At 55.6% G+C, this 20,187-nt stretch overlaps 1 protein-coding gene across 2 annotated transcripts in view; it reads right to left on the reverse strand.

Moving 5' to 3' along the window:
- Positions 1–3,363: 3,363 nt before the first annotated feature.
- LARP1 (La ribonucleoprotein 1, translational regulator) overlaps positions 3,364–20,187 on the reverse strand; it is a 42,643-nt gene continuing 25,819 nt past the window's right edge. The window contains exons 3-20 of one of the 2 annotated variants that reach the window (XM_035890279.1): positions 16,225–16,286; positions 14,516–14,581; positions 13,536–13,707; positions 13,159–13,290; positions 12,817–12,960; positions 11,940–12,102; positions 11,525–11,669; positions 11,125–11,299; positions 10,105–10,274; positions 9,449–9,808; positions 8,137–8,260; positions 7,302–7,507; positions 7,100–7,206; positions 6,582–6,733; positions 6,137–6,281; positions 5,803–5,912; positions 5,152–5,279; positions 3,364–4,562 (exon numbers count right to left, since the gene is read on the reverse strand). In XM_035890279.1, the coding sequence (XP_035746172.1) occupies positions 4,341–4,562; positions 5,152–5,279; positions 5,803–5,912; positions 6,137–6,281; positions 6,582–6,733; positions 7,100–7,206; positions 7,302–7,507; positions 8,137–8,260; positions 9,449–9,808; positions 10,105–10,274; positions 11,125–11,299; positions 11,525–11,669; positions 11,940–12,102; positions 12,817–12,960; positions 13,159–13,290; positions 13,536–13,659 (2,607 nt within the window). In that variant the 5' untranslated portion in view covers positions 13,660–13,707; positions 14,516–14,581; positions 16,225–16,286 and the 3' untranslated portion in view covers positions 3,364–4,340. Of the gene's footprint in view, positions 4,563–5,151; positions 5,280–5,802; positions 5,913–6,136; positions 6,282–6,581; positions 6,734–7,099; positions 7,207–7,301; positions 7,508–8,136; positions 8,261–9,448; positions 9,809–10,104; positions 10,275–11,124; positions 11,300–11,524; positions 11,670–11,939; positions 12,103–12,816; positions 12,961–13,158; positions 13,291–13,535; positions 13,708–14,515; positions 14,582–16,224; positions 16,287–20,187 lie in introns of those variants that run through there. The other variant, XM_035890278.1, reaches the window with a different exon arrangement.

Here is a 20,187-nt window from a genome sequence, read left to right on the forward strand (position 1 = left end):
CTGAGGTTAACACATCGTTTTGTTACGGTACAGCCAGCCAGTCCCAAGCAGGACGAGCAGCTGACGAAACTCAAGGGACCCCAAGGGCTATGGGTGACACCACCGGGGGTGCGAGGGGGGCAGCAGGAAGAGGGACAGACAGGCGAACAGAGCAGCAGGATTATTACTTGTTGTAATTTCCCCCCTCCCCCCAAATGAGCACGGCAAAGCAACGAAGCCTCCTCCAAAACACACCTTCCCCCTCCACCCCTGACCCCACGCCAGAGCTCTCCATCCCTGCATCCCAAAGAGGGGCTGACCCACAGGACCCGGTGCTCCTGCGGCCGCGCTGGTGGCTGGGGGCCAGCACGGTGCAGCCCTCGCCGCCCCGGGACGGACCAGCGTTCGCAGGGGGAAGGCCCACCTGATCACTCGGACCACGAAAATTAAAAATAAAAATAATAAAAAAAAAAAAAGCACAAAACATGATTGTGGTGAAGCATCCAAGCTAAAAGCAAGGCCAAACTACCTCCTCAGCAGGAGGGCAAGAGCTCCCTCAAAAGCAACCCCCCTCTCCGGACAGCTGTCCCTGTGTCCGGCGCTGTGCAATGCCTTCGGTACGCAGCAGGAGGGCAAGGGCCCTGCAGACCGGCCCCCACGCAAGCCCCAAGAGAAGGGACAGCCTTGCTGTGGTCAGTGCTTCCTCAGCGCCCCGCGGCCCCGGCCAGCACACAGCAGGGACGCAGGATGCGGCCCCATAGCCAGGGCATCGCGGAGCCGCCTGCCCCCTACCACACGGAGAGCGGGAGCGAACGGCCCCGCGTTCCCTCCGCCCGGAGGAAGGCAGGCAGGAGCAAAGCAACAGCCGCCTCAGGCTGTCACAGCCCATCTTCCCTTCGCTCCCTGGCTATGCTGCTGTTCGACAGACAGGAAAACAAGGCACAACGTCCGCAAATCCGGAGGGCGGCAGGACCGCTGGGCTTGCTCTGACCCCGGGAAATGGGCTGTCACGCGGAGCCCTCAGCCACACTGATGTGACAAACCACTGGCTCAGCAGAGGGGGGGGAAAAAAAAAACCAAAACCAACTCTTCCATGCCAAGACTGAGCCCCAGCCTTAGAAATCAAGAAATAATTTAAAATCAATTCAGATTTTGGGAAATTCTCTAGGAAATTTCTTACCTCTTACCACCCAAACAATTCCAGTCTGCTCCACAAGCAACAACTTCACGGCAGGAGCTCGTTCCTCCTCATTTTCTATTTATTTTGTTGCTAAAATGCAGACAATTGGCTTTAAATGAGAACACACACCGATGAGAGGAGCACAGGGGCACAGCAGCAAGGACCACCTGCGGCACATCCAGACCCACCTCCACTTGCAAACAACCACCAAGGCACCTCCAGGGTCCTTGATCAACCCTCACCTCCAGCCCCCAAGGCTCCTCCTTCCCAAATCAGGGGCAAACCTGGCTGCATTCTTAAACACCTCAGAGACCTGACTCAGAGGGGCTCACGAGAGAGGGGAAATCCAGAGATAACAGTCACAGCCGCAGCACTGTACAAGCGTTCCTTGCCCATCTTTGCCCAGTTACCACCCTGCAATCCCAGAGCACGGCTGCTGTTACGGAGCAAGCCACAGACCCAGGCTGGCGTGCCGAAATGGAGCCTGTGAGCAGTACCGAGCTGCAGGGTGGTGTGGCAGGGGCAGACAGACCAGGGCAGGATCACACCACCAGAAAACAGCAAAGTAGCAGCTACCCAGCCTCACTCCAATCCAGCTGTGCTTTCAATTCTAGCAGCAGTTCATGAAGCTGCTCCACACGGACCAGTCCACAACCTCCCCCCCCACCTAAAGCAGCATCTTTGACACAGTGTCAGTTCGGGAAGGTGATGACTTCAGCCAGGGCCCCGTGAGCATCCACGCCACCGCTGATCCAACAGCTTGCCCAAGCTCGCCCTCTTGATCTCTGCTTTCAGGTCCTGGCTGCTCTCATCCACCAGCCCCGCAGCCGTACAGGGACAGCCCTGGAGAGATGACAACTCCTCCCAGCTAGGAGATGCAGCTCTAGATCAACCAGATACTTTGGGAAAATGCTGTTCATTACCAGCTTATGATTTTGCAGAGAGGGCAACGCAATTAGCTGCGTCTTTGAGTAGCCCACGGCGGTGCCTGCTCCACACCGCGCACAGGAGCATGCTTTGCAGCTCACGAGGATGGAGTGCCAGAGCCACAACCACGCCAGCTGTAACGCAGATATCCCGACCCAGGAGATGGAGCACAGCGGCAGCACGGCAAGCAGCTCTGGCTGAAAAGGAGCTTCCGCCCTTCCTTACAGCAGGAGCCTGACTTGCCAGTGCTACCTCTGGGCCCCAGGAGCAGATCTTACCCCTGTGACACATGCCCCCTGTGAGGGAACCCCGCTCACGAGCCTGGGGAGGGTTTGCCTGCCAAAGCCTGCCCAGTGCTGGGTAAAGGAACCAAGTAAATGCCACAGCAGCTCTGCAGCCATCCCCCCTTGCCTCAGCCAAGCAAGGAGCAGCCCAGTGTTACCTCAGCCCTCGGAAACGCACAGGAATGCTGCCCACCAAGACACAACGCACAAGGAAACCCAGGCGAGAGCCCTCCTTTGCTGGGCAGGTCTCCTGCTCGTGCCCAGCACAAGTCCCACCAGCAGCCCCAGGCCAGAGATGGGCTCGCCAGGGCTGCGGCGCTCCCTCGTCAGGCTGCAGCATTACGTGGCACTAGGGACATGCCAGCCACTCCCACTCGCTCGCAGCAAGGACGGGTCCCTCCAGCTGCTGTGACAATCTCCCACTCTCCCCCCAACCACGCTGGAGGCACAGAGCAGAGCAACCTCCTGCCCCAGCCCAAACCCGGAGAGAGCACGGGGGATCCGAGCGAGGCCACAAGCACGTACAGTCGCTGTCACAGGGAGGGTGCTACAATGGTATATACACAACATAGCGGCTTCAACTACTTTGTGAGCACAAGTCTTGGATTTGACTGCCCTTGGCACCTTCCCCCATGAGAATCAGGGCTGGCAGGGGTTCTCCACAACAGGGGGAGGCATCCGAACGAGCTGCAGGGTCAGAGGAAAGGCCGCGGGGACGATCAGCTCGGCAGCAATGCCGTGAGGAGTCTCTGGGCCGGGGGTGGGGGGCCGAGAGCCCAACACACCCCGGGGTGCAGGAAGCCAGCGAGACTCCCCAGTCTAGCTCCACCATAAGGCAACTTTTTTTTTGTGTGTGTTTTTTTGTTTTGTTTTTTTTGTTGGTTTTTTTTTTTTCTTCAATAATATTTCCAAGGAAGAAAGCAAAGGGAGATGTGTCTTTTCAAAGAGTTTTTTTCTTGTCATTTTAGAGGGGTTTGTGGGGGGGGGTGTGTGTTTGTTGTTGTTGTTTCATTTTTTCAAGGGAAAAGGAAGAGAAAACCTCCTTCGGCAAAGTCCTGTCTTTGCATGCGATGGGCGTTCCTGGGGCAGCGGGTGCACCGTCCGGGCAGGCTTGAGTCCGGGTGCCTGCCAGCCTCCCACCAGCCATCCTCGCAGGAAGGAGTCAGAACATGCCCATCCTTGGCAAAGGTCCTTTGGTTGACTTCCAAATTGTCCGTGATGGAAGGGAGAGGTGGGTGGAAGGAGAGCCAGACCCTCAGGAAGGTTGGAGGTGAAGACGCTGGGGAGGAAGGACCAGGAGGACGAACAGGGCGATGCTCCTGTCATGGCGGTCGGTGTCGGAGAGGCACCACCGTACGTGGAATGGGAGACGTCAGCCAGGTCATGGAGATCAGAGGCTCCACAGCATCGTGACACGCTGCGGCTTCGGTCCCCCATCGGGGAACCTCGCTCCTCCGAGCTTCCTGAGCAGGCTGCCCTGCGATCCGAGGGGGGACACAGAGGGGAGTCGTTGGGGCCGCACAGAGCAGACTTGTTTTGGTAAATCCAGACAAACTTCTAGCAATAATTTAAAACTTGATATATATATATAATAATAAAAAAATCTCCCCTTTCCAACCCAGCCAGAACTTTTTTTTTTTTGAAGAGACACTAAGACATGAGTGTGTGCATAGGAGGGGAGGGAAGGGAAGGCAAAGGGTGGGTCTGCTGGGAGCGGGTCTGGCTCTGGTCAAGGTTGTAATAGCAAAATGGTGTTTTAGATGCAGATCGTCTTTGCTTTCCAGCCACGAGAGAAAAAAAAGAAAAAAAAAAAAAGTCATGTGCGTTGAAGTTTCTCCCAAGCAGCCTAATTCCTGGGCACCCACCTTCCAGCTCCCTTCCTGTCTCACCCCCTCACGTCTTCCCTTCTCCAAGCCAGTCCCCTACCAACCCACCCCGTCCCCCGGCAGGAAGCAGACATTGCAGCCTCTCTACTTCCCCACTGTCTGCGATTCTGCAGCCGATGGGGCGGGAGATTGCTGGCTCAGGTTTTTGGCATCCTCTTGTGCAGGCTGGCTGGGTGAGGTGTGGGCTTGGCTGGATGGGCACTGGCTGACCGTTTTGCTGGAAGACTGGGATGGGTAGCGCTTCCTGCCATCTCCCCCTGACGTCGTAGGGTACCTCTTGTGTCCACCTTCCTCCCCCATGGGTGGCTGGAAGAGAAGCACGCCAGTATCAGCACAGCCTCCTCCAAATGCAGATGCCCTCCCCCTGGAGCAGAGGACAGTCTTCCTGCAAACCTCTAGGTGCAGCATCTCTCCCTGACCCACAAGGAACACACACACCCGTCCCAAGCATGCAGCTGCCCTCCTCTCTAAATCTACTGCTGCCAGATTTGCTGCCAGAAAGACATGCTGACTTCCAGTCAAGCACAAGGGTGACAACTTGCTCTTAGGCGCCTCCTTCCCACTCAGCATCACGGTGCAGAAGTCTGGGAGCCAGAGCTCCACATGATGCTAGCTCCACTCAGGCCACCAAAGCTCACTTTCCTCCTCCCTCCTCAGCTAATCAGGGAAGATGGGCTCATCCAATTCCCCAGAGAGCTGCCCTGAAGTGCATTTGCAATATTCAAACCCTGCAGCTTGTTCCTGACCCGGCTGCAATGACAGGGTGTGACACTAGGTGTCACTGACTTCCCCTGCCTGGCGCTGCTTGGGGACTGGCCCCCAAAATCCTCCTTGGAGGGGACTGAGGGGTGTTTGCAGGGGCCATCAGTGTGGTAGAGGCATTGTGTCTACTCACATCCACTCGGAAGTCCTCGAGGCGCTTGAACTTGCTGAGGTATTCTTGCAGTTTGCTGTTAATGTCCAGATTTTTGGCTTTGGAATATTTTAAGAAGGCCCAGAACTTTTCCAGCCCATAGAGCTGTCCTGAAGGGGGAAGAAAACCAAACCAGATGTCAGCAGGACAAAAATCAAACCAGACATCAGAACCCTTTCCTCCAGGCTTCCCCACCGCTCACCGCTCAGACCCTCCTGTCCCACTGGTGGGCATAACCGAGGCAAGACTGAGAACATGGAGGGAAGCAACCTTCATCAGTACCGGGCAGCCCTCTTGACAGGGGATGTCCCCAGGCTGGGCTGACTTGGTGGTGACAAGGCTCAGCCACTGCAGGGCCTTGAGAAATCCTAGAGGAACCAGTGCCTCCAGTGAAATGGGAAAGCTACAGTCTCCCACTGCCCCTTCCATCCCTACAGCAGTTTTCAGGCCAGTGAGCATTCACTCAACCCTCTCCCGTGAAGCTAGCAACAGGACATCCAGTTGGTCCCCGTCACATACGTTAGTGTATAGCATTACGTGGCTTCCCCAAAGTTATGAGAAGAGGCCCAGGGGCAGCCATGCAGCTGGGCTACATCACTGCCAACCCCAGGGGATGCCAAAGGAGGCACCTACCAGCTTCATAATCCTTGATGGTCTCTTCTTGAAAGTCCTTAAATATGTCTGGCCGGAATTTCTTCTCCAGCCCATAACTGTAGTATCTGAAAAGGCACTCCAGACCGTACCTGGGAACAGAACAGCACGTGGTGCTCAGACACCGGTGCATGCAACACCCGGGCAGAGCGCCCTGTTGTGTACCAGCAGCAAGAGGTGACTGGAGGTGGCCCTAGTCCTACCTTCGAGCATGGCAGAGGCGCTGCCTTTGTTTTGCTGTGAGCCCTGCAAAAGGCTGAATCCTTCTTCCCTCACTCCCCTCCCAGGAAAGGCTGCTCTGCCCCACCTCTCCTACCTGTATCCCTCCTTCCCATCCTCCACAGCCAGCTGCTTGAACTCCTCATACATCTTCTTGTTGAAGTGATCTCGGAGGAAGAAGGACCAGAACCGGAACAGCGTGTTCATCTCCTGGGACTGACCAATGCCCAGCCGTTTCCGCTCTGTTTTGGGAAGAGGGAATGATTACGAGGCAGATCCTCTCCCGGGGAGCCAGCTCTGCACAGGAGGGCTCATGTACAGAAGTGCCCTGTGGCACTGTCACTACACCCACTCCCAGTGCTGGGCACCCCGAGCCACAGCTTGTGCTCACCACAAACTGCGGTGTAACATCAGCTACCAGCAAGGTCATCCTGTAGGACCCTGCTGATCTCCATGGGCATGCTCTGCAGCTGTACCCTGTGCCCTGAACACAGGGGAGCACAGACACCCTGCCCCAGGCCCTGCAGTGCAGGCATCCCTACCGTTAAGGCAGCGCCGACGGTACTTGTGGTAGACATGTTGCGTGAAGCCGTTCTCCTTGAGCAGCTCGTGTGAAGGATGCTGAAACTTGGGCAGGGACTGCGGGGTGCAGCCGTAGCTTCCAACGGCCGGGGTCCCCTCCGAGGGGCTGGAGCTGAGCACAAGAGACTGCCATCAACCCCTTTCCTTGGCATCACCCAGCTGATAGCAGAGTGGGGTCACACTCTTCCCCATGGCACTTTTCTGTTGGTCCCACCAACTCCCTGTGAGTGTCTACTCTGCGTTTAGGACCTGAGCCATGGGCTATCCTATAGGAAGGGTTCCAATGTTACTCCAAGGCTTCAGACTTTCCTCAGCTCCTTCCTTGGAGGGACAAGGTGGGTCCCAGTCCTTTCTGCAGCCACCTAACAGGAAGCCTCCCCTGCAAGACCAGACGCTGCCTTTTCCCCCCCTCCTTCCCACACTTGCTCCCTTTCTCATTTCTGGCTCCTCCATGACCCCGCATACCCATCTCTGGTACCTGATGGAGGCAGTTCGGGGCCTGTGCTCCCGAGAGTCCATCACCCAGCCCACATGGCTCTCCATCGGCGGGTTCGAACTGTGCCTCGTCTTCCTCTTCCGTGGAGTCTGCAAGACATGGTGCATCAGCGACGTGTCCCCTTCCTCCCCAGGCCCCACTAGGAAACCTCAGTTCCCGTCCCACACCCCAGCCCTGGTCCCACCTTGGCATCTATCGTCCTGCCCTCTTTCACAACCGGGTAGAACCGGGGCGTCTGCGTCGGGTCCTTCAGCTGAGGTGTGCGAGGGGTCCGGGGCGTCCTGGCATTGCGGTAGTTGGGCGATTCTGGTACAGTTGTAGGCAAAGACCGGGCAATAGCTGAAGGCTCAGGGACTCCAAACAACTTGTTAGCCAAAGCGTCTGTAGGTACTGCAGAGAGAACCCCCCCACCCTGGGTCAAGCTGAGCTCTGAACACAAGAGCATCACTACAGCCAAAGGACAGCAATCTGGCAGATGGGAATCAGCAGGGGCAGGAACACAAGGACCCATCCTAGGCCTCCGAGACAAGCAGCTTCAAATCCAGCCAGGCCTGGAAATTGGGCCAGACAGACCAAAGCCTAGCAGCAGATCCAAGAACTGAGCTTCCAGGGAATCCACAAAGTATCTGCTTCCCAGCAGCTCACAGCAGTGACAAATCCCCCACCCCCAGGAGAAGGACAGGGCATCAGGCCCCACACACAGGCAAGCAAGGTCCAGTAGGCAGCTGCCTTCCAGGTACTCTGAGAGGGTCCAAAAGAAAAGTCACAATCAGGAAGCTACATGAAAGGCTACCAAAGTTTCCTCACTCTGCTGAGACACCTCTGCTTTTGGGCCTCCTCTTCTGGAGCCCCAAAGCGGTCAATGGTCAGCTGGGAGAAGAGCGTTGCTCTGGGAAAGAATCCCCTTCACCAGTGGCCCCAATTCCTTCTCCCCATCTGCTACCCAACCTCCAAGGACCTCTCGCTAGGTGGAATAGGGGCAAATTCAGTCCCATCTGCTTGTGTCCCTTGTCTCTTACCTTGCTGGAACCTAGGGGGACCAGGAGGGACTTCCTGGTTTGGATCCACGGGGGGCTCTGGGGTCAGGGTGTCAAACTGCTCCCTGCTGATCATATTCACCTTCTTGAAGTTCTCCACTTCTTGCTGCATTGGAAGAGGAAGACGATGAAGCAACCAGTTGCCCTCATCCCATCAACTCATCGTGACCACTGCTCTACTTGTGCAACAGCCACAATGCTGGGCACAAAGTGCAGCCATGAGGCTTTGGTGCCCAGAAGGGCAACGTGCTGCATGGAGGTAGGAAGGGGAGATGGAGTAGACAGAAAACAGGGCCCTGCATGGGCCAGATCCGAGCCACTTGCTGCTCCCAAGCTATCAGGGATCCTACAAGGCAGCTCCACTAACCATTGCTTGCTTCTTTCAGGCTTTTACCCACCTGCATTAGCACCAGTGCAGCAAGGTTCAAGGCAAGCTTGGCCAGGACCCTGCTGGCCCCACCACCTTCTTGCATCCCTGCATCCTCACCACCACACCAGCAGCGGGGCCCAGCGCTCCCATGTACTTGAAGGGCCCGTGTCCCCAGCACTCACTGTACCTCTGTCACCTGCTCTCCCCATACACCCAGCTTCTACCACCTCAAAAAACTGCACTGCTTCAGCAACATGCCAGGTACCAGACATGGAAACACTGAGCCCAGCTGGTAGCTCCAATGGGCCATCCCACCTTGCAGCCAAAGTAATTTCAGTTGCTGAACGAGCCTAGGCAAGCCCCCGACTGTGAGAGTCACCAAGCTGGGACTCAAATGTTTCAGAGAGCAGATGGGCTTTCTATAAAAAGCCCAAGTCTACGCAAACTGGCAGCGAAGCGGAGAAGAACACAGGCCAAGTGCAGCCCAGTCATCAATGAACCCGTCCCCCGTAAGTGCAGTCTCCAAGGGACTGTGCCATGGAGCGCTGGGCACTATGGACAATGCAGAAACACTCTGTTCCCTCCATAGATCTGGCACTGCCTGCCAAGACCCTGGCAGACAGCAGAGCAGTGGACGCCATGTTCCAGGTCACCTCGTTATTGGCACTTTGTTTACCTGGCTGCAGCCTTATGCCATGTTACAGAGCTGTGTTTATCCCTGGCACAGCAGAGCATGACACTGGGAGCCAGGAATCCCGAGCTCTATGAGACTACTAATCTCAGCTTCGCTCTACCCCACCAGTGGGCTGTAACTCACCGCCCTTCCCACCCCACCAAGGCAGCCAGTCTGCTACACACAAAGCTCCCTGTGAGGAGCCCCACGCCCACATGGCCCACTCCTTTCCTTGGATCAGCTGCTCTCACCTTGATCTGCGAATACTCTGGCTCAAATTGCTCTGTCCACAGGTCCTGCTCGTAGTAGTACAGCCCATCATTGATCACCTTGGCCAGCTCTGAGCTCATTTTAGCCCTGGATGTGTGGTTGCCAGTCCGGTCCCCGCCAGGATGCCGGCGCAGGTAAGGAGGCGTCTGTGTCACAATGAGGATTTTGTTCACGTCCCGATCGTCGATCTCGTAATCTGAATCTTCATCTGACCAGTCGGTGAAGGTGTTCTTGCGGCCGTCCATCTGCTCCATTTCCTCATCAAAGAGGAAGTCTAGCTCCTCAGGTTCATCTTGGTCCTTCTGCTTCTGTTGCTGTGGTGTCTTTGACTCCTCTGGTTTCTACAGGTAGGGGGGCAAGGGTGACACAGGGTGAAGACTACATAGCGGCACAAGGCTGCCGCTTGGAGAGCCAGCTATTGCCCTGTGTGTCCTTACCACAGGCAGAAGCTGCCCATCTGGGGAGAACACCTTATTTATACCACTGAGAAGTGGCTCCAAAGGGGGTTAGATGGGGCCAAGAGAGACCAGGACACCACTCCCACAACCAACAAAACTTATTTGATCTGAAACCTGCCTACTTACGATTCGAGTCACCCAGACAACTGCGAGATCCCCACCCCAACATCACCACCTACCTTGGGCTTCGCTGGGGAGGGACGAGGTCTCTTCTTCACTTCGATCCATGTCTCTGAATCCAGGTCTGGCAGACTTGCAGACAGGCCCTTAGGCATCGTCTTCAGGTTACTGACCTCCTCGGTTTTGGTGGGGACTGGGCTGGCAGGACGTGGGGAACCAGGAGCAGACTCTAGAGCGAGTAAGAGCCACAAGGTGCTTTAGAAGGAGGGAGAAAGCCTGCGGGGTTGTGTACTTAAAGCACCTGATCAAAGAGGGAGTTATTTTGGCAGCACAGAACAGCTTGTGGGACCAGCTAGCATCCACATTGCCCACAGGTGCTGGAAGGGAGTGTGCAGTTAAGGCTGTGATGCTGGTGGTGGCCACAGAGCTCTGCAGGTGACAGTATCCTAGACACACAGAGCCCTAAAGCAGGTGGTGACTGTTGCTCTTGGGGAGACCTTCCCAAGACAGCCTGGAGCCAGTAGGAACAGATCTTCTCCTGCCAAAACTAACTCTTATAACAGAACCAATAAGATCTTCCACTTGGCCTCTCAGGTTCCAGCCTCGGGCTCCCGCCAGCCCCCATGGGATGGTGTGACAAGAGCAGGGGGCAGCCCATGAAGGGACAGCAGACCCTTTCCAGCACTCAGATGACAGCTCTATACCCACTGCCCTATTTGTGCCCAGTATCTCCTCACCCATTAAGGAAAGGTTGGGTTCACGAGTGTCCTCTGCTCTGCCCAGCAGTGGCAGAGTGTTTCCAGGCACAGCCAATAGCCTTCCAGCAGGATTAACCGTCCCTGAATCCCTTCAGCTCCCACAGAGGAAAAGCCACAGACTCACTCTTTCGTATTTTGCATGTACAGAGGCAGCAGCACTCTGGGGGTCTGAGGACAGAGCCCACAGCAGCTCCCACCACCAAGCAGAAAGCAAAGGGCAGAGCCCTACCCTGGAGAACACTCCTGACTCCCAGGGTCTCAGTCCTGCTGCAGTACCAACACTGCATCCCACACCTCCTCCCGTATTTCCCTAGTGCTCACCTGTCTCTTTCTGGAAGCTTTGCCGGGGCACAAACTCAGGGCAGTTGATGAACTGTGAGAAGTCTGTTTGTGTGTAGTCTGCCATGGGAGGGCCAGGCAGAGCCCATTTCTCTGGCTGCTCTTTTCTCCTGATCTTCTCATCCACGATTTCCACCACCTTGCTGTCCTTCAGAGCCTAGAACCAAGTGATACCTGGTTAACTTAGGGCCCTGCCTTGGTGTGTTTAGTGGTTCAGCGCCAGCCCTTCCTCACTAGGAGGACCAGGAGGAGGAGAGAGAGCTCAAGTCAAGGACAAGGGAAGGCTCCATTTGCATCTCACCCATAGCCCATCTAGAAAACAGGACTCAGACAGGGGTGGTGAGAAGACCAAGAAGGAAAGTTCATCTTTCCTTGCTCTCACCTTGATGATGAGGCTGATATCAGTGGTCAGCGCCTGCACCCGGTGGAAGCTGGCAATCAGGGTGATGGGAAGGAAGCCGTCTGAGTCCATCTTACGACGCAGGAAGAAGTCTCGCTCCAAGTTGTCCACACTGAAGTAATATTCTCTGTATGGACAACATTTCACTGAGAGGCAGCTCCGAGCCACCTTCCTCTGGGCACCCCCGAGGAAATAACCCCCTCCACACACCTCTGCTACTGCAAGGCTGAAGGAGAGACAGCCTGGGGAGCCCAGACTTGGGGTAAGCTGGTGCTGTAAGCTGCATGGCACAGAGTCAACACACCTGGGCTCTAACCCTACCCACGGGATTAGCTACACAGTCTGCAGGAAACATCTCACACTAGGCAACATTCAGACAAGAAGAGGTGGTGCTTACATCTGCCGCTTGATGTAGTCCTTGAGCAGTTCCTGGTCCACGCTGTAGAGCTCAGCACTGCTGATATTGTCAAAGTAGTAAGTGATGTTGCTAGCATACTTCTGGGTGCGGGAGCCATCCGAGCCCTCGAATTTCCGGTACCCATACTGGTAGTCAAAGTGCCCTGTGGGACACCAGTAAGGGTCAGCACAGAGCCCCTGGGATCTGCTGGACAGGCTGTGCTGCCAGATGGGGCCAGACTCCTGCACAAACAGCTCCCTCTGCGCTGCTCCTCAGGCCCTCATGGCAGCCCACAGTGGTGCGCCACTGACCCACATCCCTCATCTCAGCCTTTGCCACAGAGGGAATCTCAGGGAAGCCTCGATACACCAAGCCAGAGAGGCCAGGAGCCCTCTTGCCCAGGGGCAACTGGGCAGCCCAAATGATACACAAAGGTCCTACATTGAAGCCGTGTCTGGGTTAGCACAGACACTACCCTGCCAAATGGCAGTGCAGATGCTCTTCCCCATCCAAGCCAAGACTCCTGCTTGGCTCTCAACACAACACAAAGCCTACACAAAGTATCAGCATGCTTCAACTCCTGCACACAGAGGTACTCCAAGGGACAGAAAACAGGTGGAAGAGCTTAGCCTGAGTAGCAGAAAGACATTTGTCTTTATTAAAATACTAAGAAGAGTAATCTGCTTTTATTAAAAGCAGCTCAACTTATCAGCTGGGATGACCTGCCACAATATTTCCCTGTATCCCTACAGCACTGTGCCCTCCCCAGCCCACTTCAGAGCCCCAGGTGTCTCACACACAGAGAGCAAGCCCTGCACACTTTGGCACTTACTCTGCTCTCTCCCTACAGTCACAAGACCACACACACAGTCATCACCTCCTCTGCCACGGCCCCGGCCCCTGCCACGGCCCCGGCCTCGGCCCCGGAAGGTCCCTCGCACAGCTCCTCCCTCGCTCTTCACGCTGGAGGTTTCATCGTGGTCCTGCCAGCTGCGCTCGTGCTTGTTGTCCGGGTGCCAGCCTGCAGCAGACGAGGAAGGAGAGGCAGGAGGAGGAGTGTTATGGGATGAAGGCACCTCCATGGAGCAAGCCCACTGCCCCCAGAGCCCTTTGAACACAGGAAGCATCCCCACCCCCCCATGCCATGTGTGGGCATCGGGGCTCGCTCTGCCCCATGGCTGGGGGGCAGGGAGAGCAGGTCCCCAGCCCAAGCCCCCACCTTTCAGCTCGCTGCGGTTGTTGGAGGGGTGCCTGTGCTGCTCGTTTTGCCGGTTGTTCCGAGAGGCCGTTTTGTCCCTAGGCACCTCTGACTTCATGTCTATCTGCAAAGGGACCCACTTGTGTTTGTTGCCTGCAAAAGGACAGGGTTTGGGTGTGACACAGGTTCAGAGAGCATCTGCTTCCTCCCCCTGCTCCCACCAAAATGACACTTTGTCCCATTGAAGCCTGCAAACACCTTTTCACCGCAGCTGCACTGGGACCATGTCCCACCACAAGGCCCCCAGGGAACATGGTGGATGCCAGCACTTGGCTGTGGGTCACAGAGGGGCAGACAGGCTGAGCCTGAGGTACTGTCCCGGCCAGGTCCTGCCTTACCTTTTTTCTTCTGAGCTGACTTCTGGTTGTCATCGTCACCGTTCTTTTCCTCCCCAGACTCATCCGATTTGGTTTTCAGGCTCTCTTTGCCATCGCTCCCATCCCCTTTCTCCTGCTCTTTCATGTCTTTCTTGACAGGCAGTTTCCGGAGGGACGGCGCTTTGTGTGGCTGCTAGAGACACACCAGTGCAGGAAAGATGTGAGGGGTGGGAGAAATTAAGAGCTGGAGGCAGACCCCAGCTGTCCCAGGAGGAGCAGGAACATGAGGACCTTGCCCTAGGTTGGGAGCACCCCTGCTCCATGTCTCCCAGAGCTGTCCTGTTTCTGGGGAACGGCTTATGTCTAAGCAGGACAAGGGGTTCTACAGATGCTGGGAAGTCCTTGAGCTGAGACACAAGCCCCAGGCACAGCAGTTATCAAGATGGACTATCAGGGAGGCCTGGTGCTCCTGGATGGGGATGTCTTACAAAGGGACCAGACTGCCCCAATGGCAAAAGGGTGAGTGACCCTCATGTCCTGACAGGCAGCCAGGAGCTGGCAAGGCAGCATCCAAAAATAGAAAGGTTTCAGCAACACCCACGTCTGCAGCAGGAAAGGAAGGCCATGCCCCTTGGGCATGCTAGCCTGTTCTCACGTGTGTTTTCAGTTTCTCCTGTGGAAGTCTTGGCTTTTGCCCAGGCCCCTTCTTGCACTGAGTAGCCCTGAGGAGAGCAAGAGCAGGTCTGGGAGCTGCCCTACCTGCTTCACCCAGCCCAGGAGTTTAGACTGGGCTCCAGGCTCCCAGAATAGCACTGAGGGAGGGAGCCTGATGCGCAGGGCAGCCCTAAAAGGAAATCCCCTGCACGCTATTCCTGGCTGCCTCCACAATGACACTCAGGACCCCAAATGGCCTGGCCCAGCCAGCACTCCCAGCACCACAGAGGGACAGGGAGGCATACAAGGGCCTTACCCTGCTCACCAGAGTGATTTTATGTTCTCACCTGGACGCTCTTGTGGGCTATTTCTCCAGGTGTTGGCCAATTTGTCGCATCACCGAAGTCACCAACCTTGTATCCAAAGAGAAAAGTCTCATTAGTGCACAAGCTGCAGGTACCACTCCCTGCATCAGCAGTCAGAAGCCCTTCCAGCCCCACTGTCACAGCCACCACCCACCGCTGTCCTGCAGATGGCTGTCCCCAGGAGGTTTGGGGGTGACACCTGAGCTGCATATACACAGCCCCTCTCCCCACCCAATTGGGGCCCCCAAATTAATCTCAAATAACTGCAGACAAGTTTATGTCTATCAGGGATTGTAATGAGGCTGCCACCAGCCCTGTAAGCTACCAGCCTCCCAGCTCCCACCAAAATTTTTGCCCCAGCAGCAGCATTTGGCACCAGGCCACCCAAGGTAACTCACTCATCACAGGCACTGTCCCTTGGACAGGGAAAGCACACAGCTTCCAGCATCCTCAACCCACCTAGAGCAACCACATGCCATTAAAGAAGCTGCCTCCACCTAGTGGCAGGTTACAGCCGGGCATAGCTTCACTTAAGCGCCCAACTGCAACCAAGTGCTGGCAACAACAAAGCAAAGGGATCACATAGTAATTGGTGGGAAAATTCAAGCAGGTATCTGATGGTGATGGGAGCTCCCTGGTTCCAGACACCCCATAGCCACATGGGGGACCACCAGTCACTTCTCTGCTAAGTTAGTGACCTGGCCCCTACCATCATTTCTACCTCTTCCCGGTTTCAGAGAGGACCTGCAGGACAGAGAGGAAAGGACCCAAACAGTTGCCCCGGTGCATGATGAATCACGGCTGGGCACCAAGTTTAAGATTGTCTGGGCCCAAAAACTCCTCTTTGCCCCTGTGGAGTTATTATTTCTAAATTAATTTGGAGTCACCGATTCCCCCATGAGATCATGCCTCTACATTCAGGTACCATGCTTCCCCAGGAGTCAGGTTTCCTGGGAAAACCACCTCCAGTGCAGGGCCATGCCTGTTTCACAGACAGGAGCACCTTCCATCCCCAGGGCCTCCTCTCCCTGAGATGGAACAGATAAGTTACATGAAGTTTCAGATGAGTCTTCACTGGCTGCTGAGAGCCAACACCAACAACCCATGTCCCTAGCTGTGCCCCAGCTGCATGCAACATCCTCAGAAGCAACTGTCCCTCCGCCACATGTTGATCCTCTGGAACAGATTGCCCTGGTTCCTCCAAAGGAGTCTCTTTGTTTGAAATCAATTACCCTGAGTCTCTGTGCCAGTAGAGAACAGATTGCACAGGGAAGAAAGGACCTGTGGACACAGTGCTCTATCACACCACCACCCTGTCTGCACTGCAAAGTGGGGCACCGGCGAAGCCCACAGGGGACTTGGGGTATCCTTGGGGTGGGGGGAGAGGTTTTCCACATCCAGCATTGCACTCCAAGTGCCTCCCTGCAAGAGGGGAGGTGAGAAGGTCTCCTCTAGCCTAGCTTGGCAGAAAACCAGTCGAGGCAGCATGCAAGACCACTAAAACGCTGAAGAGATGGAGAATCAGGATGTTCTCCATGCTCCTGGAAGCAGCCAGGCCAGCACATCAACCCCTCTGCAACCAGGCTTGCAAAGGAAGCGGTCTGCTCACCAGACCTCAAGATGCTCAGGCAGTGCTGACAACTACACCAGAAGCTGAAGGCCAGCGATGGGGGCGGCAGGCACAGCCTTACCTTGCTTCCTTTCCGCTGTCTTGGGTTGGCAGCCCTCACCACTTTTGCAGGAGTTGTATGTTCTGCAAGAGGAGGAGGAGAACAAAACTGTTAAAACACAGCTGAGGGTTGTGGAAGCATTAGCTCTGGAGGGAGGTGGGTGGGAAGCAAGCCAGCTCCCCCTTCAGCAAAGGTGAGCTAAGAGGAAAAGGTGAAGAGAAAACAGATCCAGCTTCTGATCTGGGTCTCAGAAGGGCCCCATCAGTATCAGAAGACACCCGATCAACCCAGGTGGCCAAGAAATGGAACTTTAACCCCATCCCACTGCAGGAAGGCACTCCCTAGCTTAGCTCAGCCCTCCCCACTTGGCCTTACCAGCCAGGGGGGAGCAGTGGTGAGGAGTTCAGCTCGCTCTGCAAAGCACTACACAGAACTTGATCTGCTGTTATACACAGCAAAACAAACGAGGCCTTGAAGAGGCAAGGCCCATCACCACGCCAATGTGGCTGGCCCTCTCCAGGGAGCAGAGGAGGGCTCTGGCAGAGGGACACACAAGCCTGCAGCACACAGGCACTGCTCGTCCTGGGCTTTGATCTCCAGTGCATCCCAGCACAGGGCAGCAAGTTCATGAGAGGGAATGTACAGAGATAAGGAGCCAGATCTGGGAAGTGCCTAAATCCTGCTACAGCCAAAAGTATTTAGGTACCTGAGTGCCTCTGGGGTGTTTTAAGGTATCAGAGCGCAATTGTTGGGGTTCACACCACCATGGACCTCACACAAGGCCTGCAGCAACTCAAGACCTCAGCCCCACCATGACCCGTCTTGGCTCCTAATCACACACCACCTCCTTACAGGCAGAAAAATAAATTTAACGCGTTTTTTCCCCTCCCAGGTTTGGCTGCAAGGTCTCTGGACCAGGAGCAGGCTCATGCAGGGCATGCACAGAGTCCAACAGAGCAGCACATTGCTGCCTGACACAAGCCAGCCCTGCAAGGACCACATACAAGGGTCTTCTCGACAACAGGGATGCTCTGCAGGGAGAGGAGAGCCCCAGCCCATGCCAAGTGCCACACAGCCGGCAGGAGCAAGCATTTCTGCCAATCCCTCTGGCTTTGTTTCAAAGAAAAGCACCCCAAACTGGGGTGGGGGGTGAGGGAGGTGAAAAGAAGAGCCCCAAGGCACGGCAGAGGCTATCTGGGGATGCCCCGGGAAACACCCTGAATAGTCTACCCAGCTCCACTCAAAGCTGGCTTTGATCTCCTGGTAAGGCAGGACAACTTGCCTAGATGATCAAAACCAGTCCCTTTCCTAGCCTCAAAACCTGTGATTCATCCTGCTGGCTCAGCCTTGTTCAGAGCTGGAGGCTTTGAAGTGTCAGTAAGGCAGTCAGACATGGCATGACAGAGCAATGTGCGCTCCCCTTCCTCAGTTCCCTTCCCCAAGGCTTCTGCGTGGGGATTTCACCCCTGGGAGAGCCCAAGCTCTCAGCTGGATCCCCAAATCCTCCCGTTTTGCCCCAGGACCTCCCCAGCCCAACTGCACTGCCTCCCCCCACGAGCAGTGGCAGTCCCACATGTCCCTCATTTATTTCACATGCACCTCATTGAGGATCCCAGTTCCATGGCACTAAGCTTGCCACAAGGCTTTTAAACTTCCCTGCTAGTGTAGGAAGAGCAAGCACATTCAAAACAGCCCCTAAAATCCTCTACTCAACACCCACAGATGTCACCAACCAAATATAGCTTCAAAAGGCGCCAAGCGCTACAGCACAAACCCGCAGCCAGCCCGGTTTTCCACAGGTACGGAGCACCCCTGCCTGCTCCGACAGTACTGACATGCCTGGCACCATGGAAAAAAAAAAACCCAACAACTGAACTTGTTCTGCAGCCTGATTAGGCACTGATCTCTCCTGCTAGGGGAGAGCAGGGCTCCCTCCCACTGCAAGCATCTCACCCAGGTGCCTGCTCCCACCAAACTACAGCCCCAGGGCTCGTGGCAATGGCATCCAGCCCTTCCCTCCAGCTGCTTCAGCTCAGCCTCAAGGCCATGGACTTTATTGCACTTTTTTGAGGACCCATCAAAGAGAGGCCCCCTCACAACCTCCAGTGAAAGAGGATGCAGGGGCACAGGCTGCAGGGGTGGGTGCCACTGACTCCATCACCTTTGTGGGGGAGGGAGGAGATTGTTTGAAACAAGTTCTGCTGCTTTCCTTATCTGCAAGATAGGAACAGGGATCCTTTATCTAGCTGAGGTGCTGAGAAGACTAATTAGCATTTGCAGAGTGCTGCGGAAGACAAAACACAAAAAAAAAAGCAAAGCTGCAGCCTGGCAGGGAGGCTGCTCCAGGGAGTGCAGCCAGGCCAGCACAGCAGCAGGGGCTGCAGGCAGCTCTCAACAGTGTGGATGGAGTCAAGATCTGCAAGTCATGGTGGAGACTGCTGAGACCAAGGGGGTGTGACTGTGCTAGCAGATAGACAGACAGACACACCACCCACAGAGCCAAGAGCCACGGCCAGCAGAAGCTGTGCATGCCTGGCACCCTCCAGGGCACGCCAGCCTAACCAAATGCCCCAGCTCCAACCCATCAGCAATTCTGTAGTCAAGCTGCTGGACATCAAACCCAAAACTGCTCTTCATGTTCCCTTGTAGAGACTCCAGCAAACCCAAACCCAACGCACCCAAAACATATTTAGGCTAATCCAGGTGCTTGGGCTTCAGAAGAAAACCTTCCTACAAGGACAGCATCTTGTGATGCACAGCTAAAAAGACCCCCTTACCAAACCCCGCTGCAGGAAAACCCCACTGACCTTCATCGCTGCATCAACCTGGGAAACAGGGAGCAACTGGGTGTTGCTCATCCCCACACAGACACTCAGGACACACAGTGCTACCAAGGGATACTAGATACCACCTTGGCTGACAGCCGAGCCCTTTAAAGCTGCTGACAGGTTGTCCGGGCTTCAGTCTGTCTCAGACCTCCTGGCATTTCACAAACCTTCTTTTGCATTTATTTGGTGGCAGTAAGTAATTTTCAGTTGCTCTAGCACAGCCTGACCACCCTCCCACTCCCCCCAAAAAAACCCCAGGGCCCATTGGTGTGAAGACAAAACAGCTGCAGCGGGAGCTGGGGCTTTAGTGGCGTGAGCCTGGCAGGGGGACAGCGGGCAGGGAAGGAAGGAGTGGCTTTGCCTGCAGCCACACAGCAGATGCTGGCACAGCCAGGAACAGAGAAGCAGGTCTAGAGTTTTGATCTGCTGCCTGCAGCCAGAATGAAGATTGTTTGCCCATGGAATTGCCCAGCCAAGAGAAGGTTAGTCCTTAACAACCAAGGGGACGAGGCAAACAGGGGAGCACCATGGCCCTGATGCCAGTATTGCAAACCCCTCCCACAGCCAAGGCACAGCCAAAGCATTCAGCTTTTGATGCTCACTCCCCGATGCACACGGTGAGTGCCAAGAAGGGCAAGGCTCTGCACACACCTTGTGCTTTCCCTCCAGCCTGCGGCTGGCTGCAGCACATCTTCAAGGCGGGAAGCTCACTGGGGCATGCAGGTGAGCAAGCACCTTGTACCTGGAAGGAGAAGAGCCACTGCATAAGGACCAGACAGGAGGCAACAGCAGCTCCACACCTAAACGTGCCCCCTGCCCAGGGAGGGACACGTGCCATAGGACCACTGTGTTCAGCCTAGGAGACATCTTTACTACCTTACCTGGGGAAATCAAACCCAATGCCTGATGGCCTGGTTCCCTGCCTTTTCTTACATCCAGTGCAGGCTGTAATGGATTTTTAGAGACGGCGAAAAAAGAGGAGAAATAAATCTGCAGGGCTGGGCATAGAACTGGTGTTATACAGCAGAAATACCCGCACCTCTAGCAAGAAAGCTGTAGTGCCTGCTCCTGGTGTAGCACTCATGCAATGTGGACAAGGGCTCAGAGCACCCCAGAACTGTCTGGGACAGCCTCAGAGGGCAGCCCAGGCTCCCAG

The sequence above is a fragment of the Egretta garzetta genome, unplaced genomic scaffold, assembly GCF_000687185.1.
Source record: "Egretta garzetta isolate BGI_Z169 unplaced genomic scaffold, ASM68718v1 scaffold612, whole genome shotgun sequence".
Lineage (NCBI taxonomy): Eukaryota > Metazoa > Chordata > Aves > Pelecaniformes > Ardeidae > Egretta > Egretta garzetta.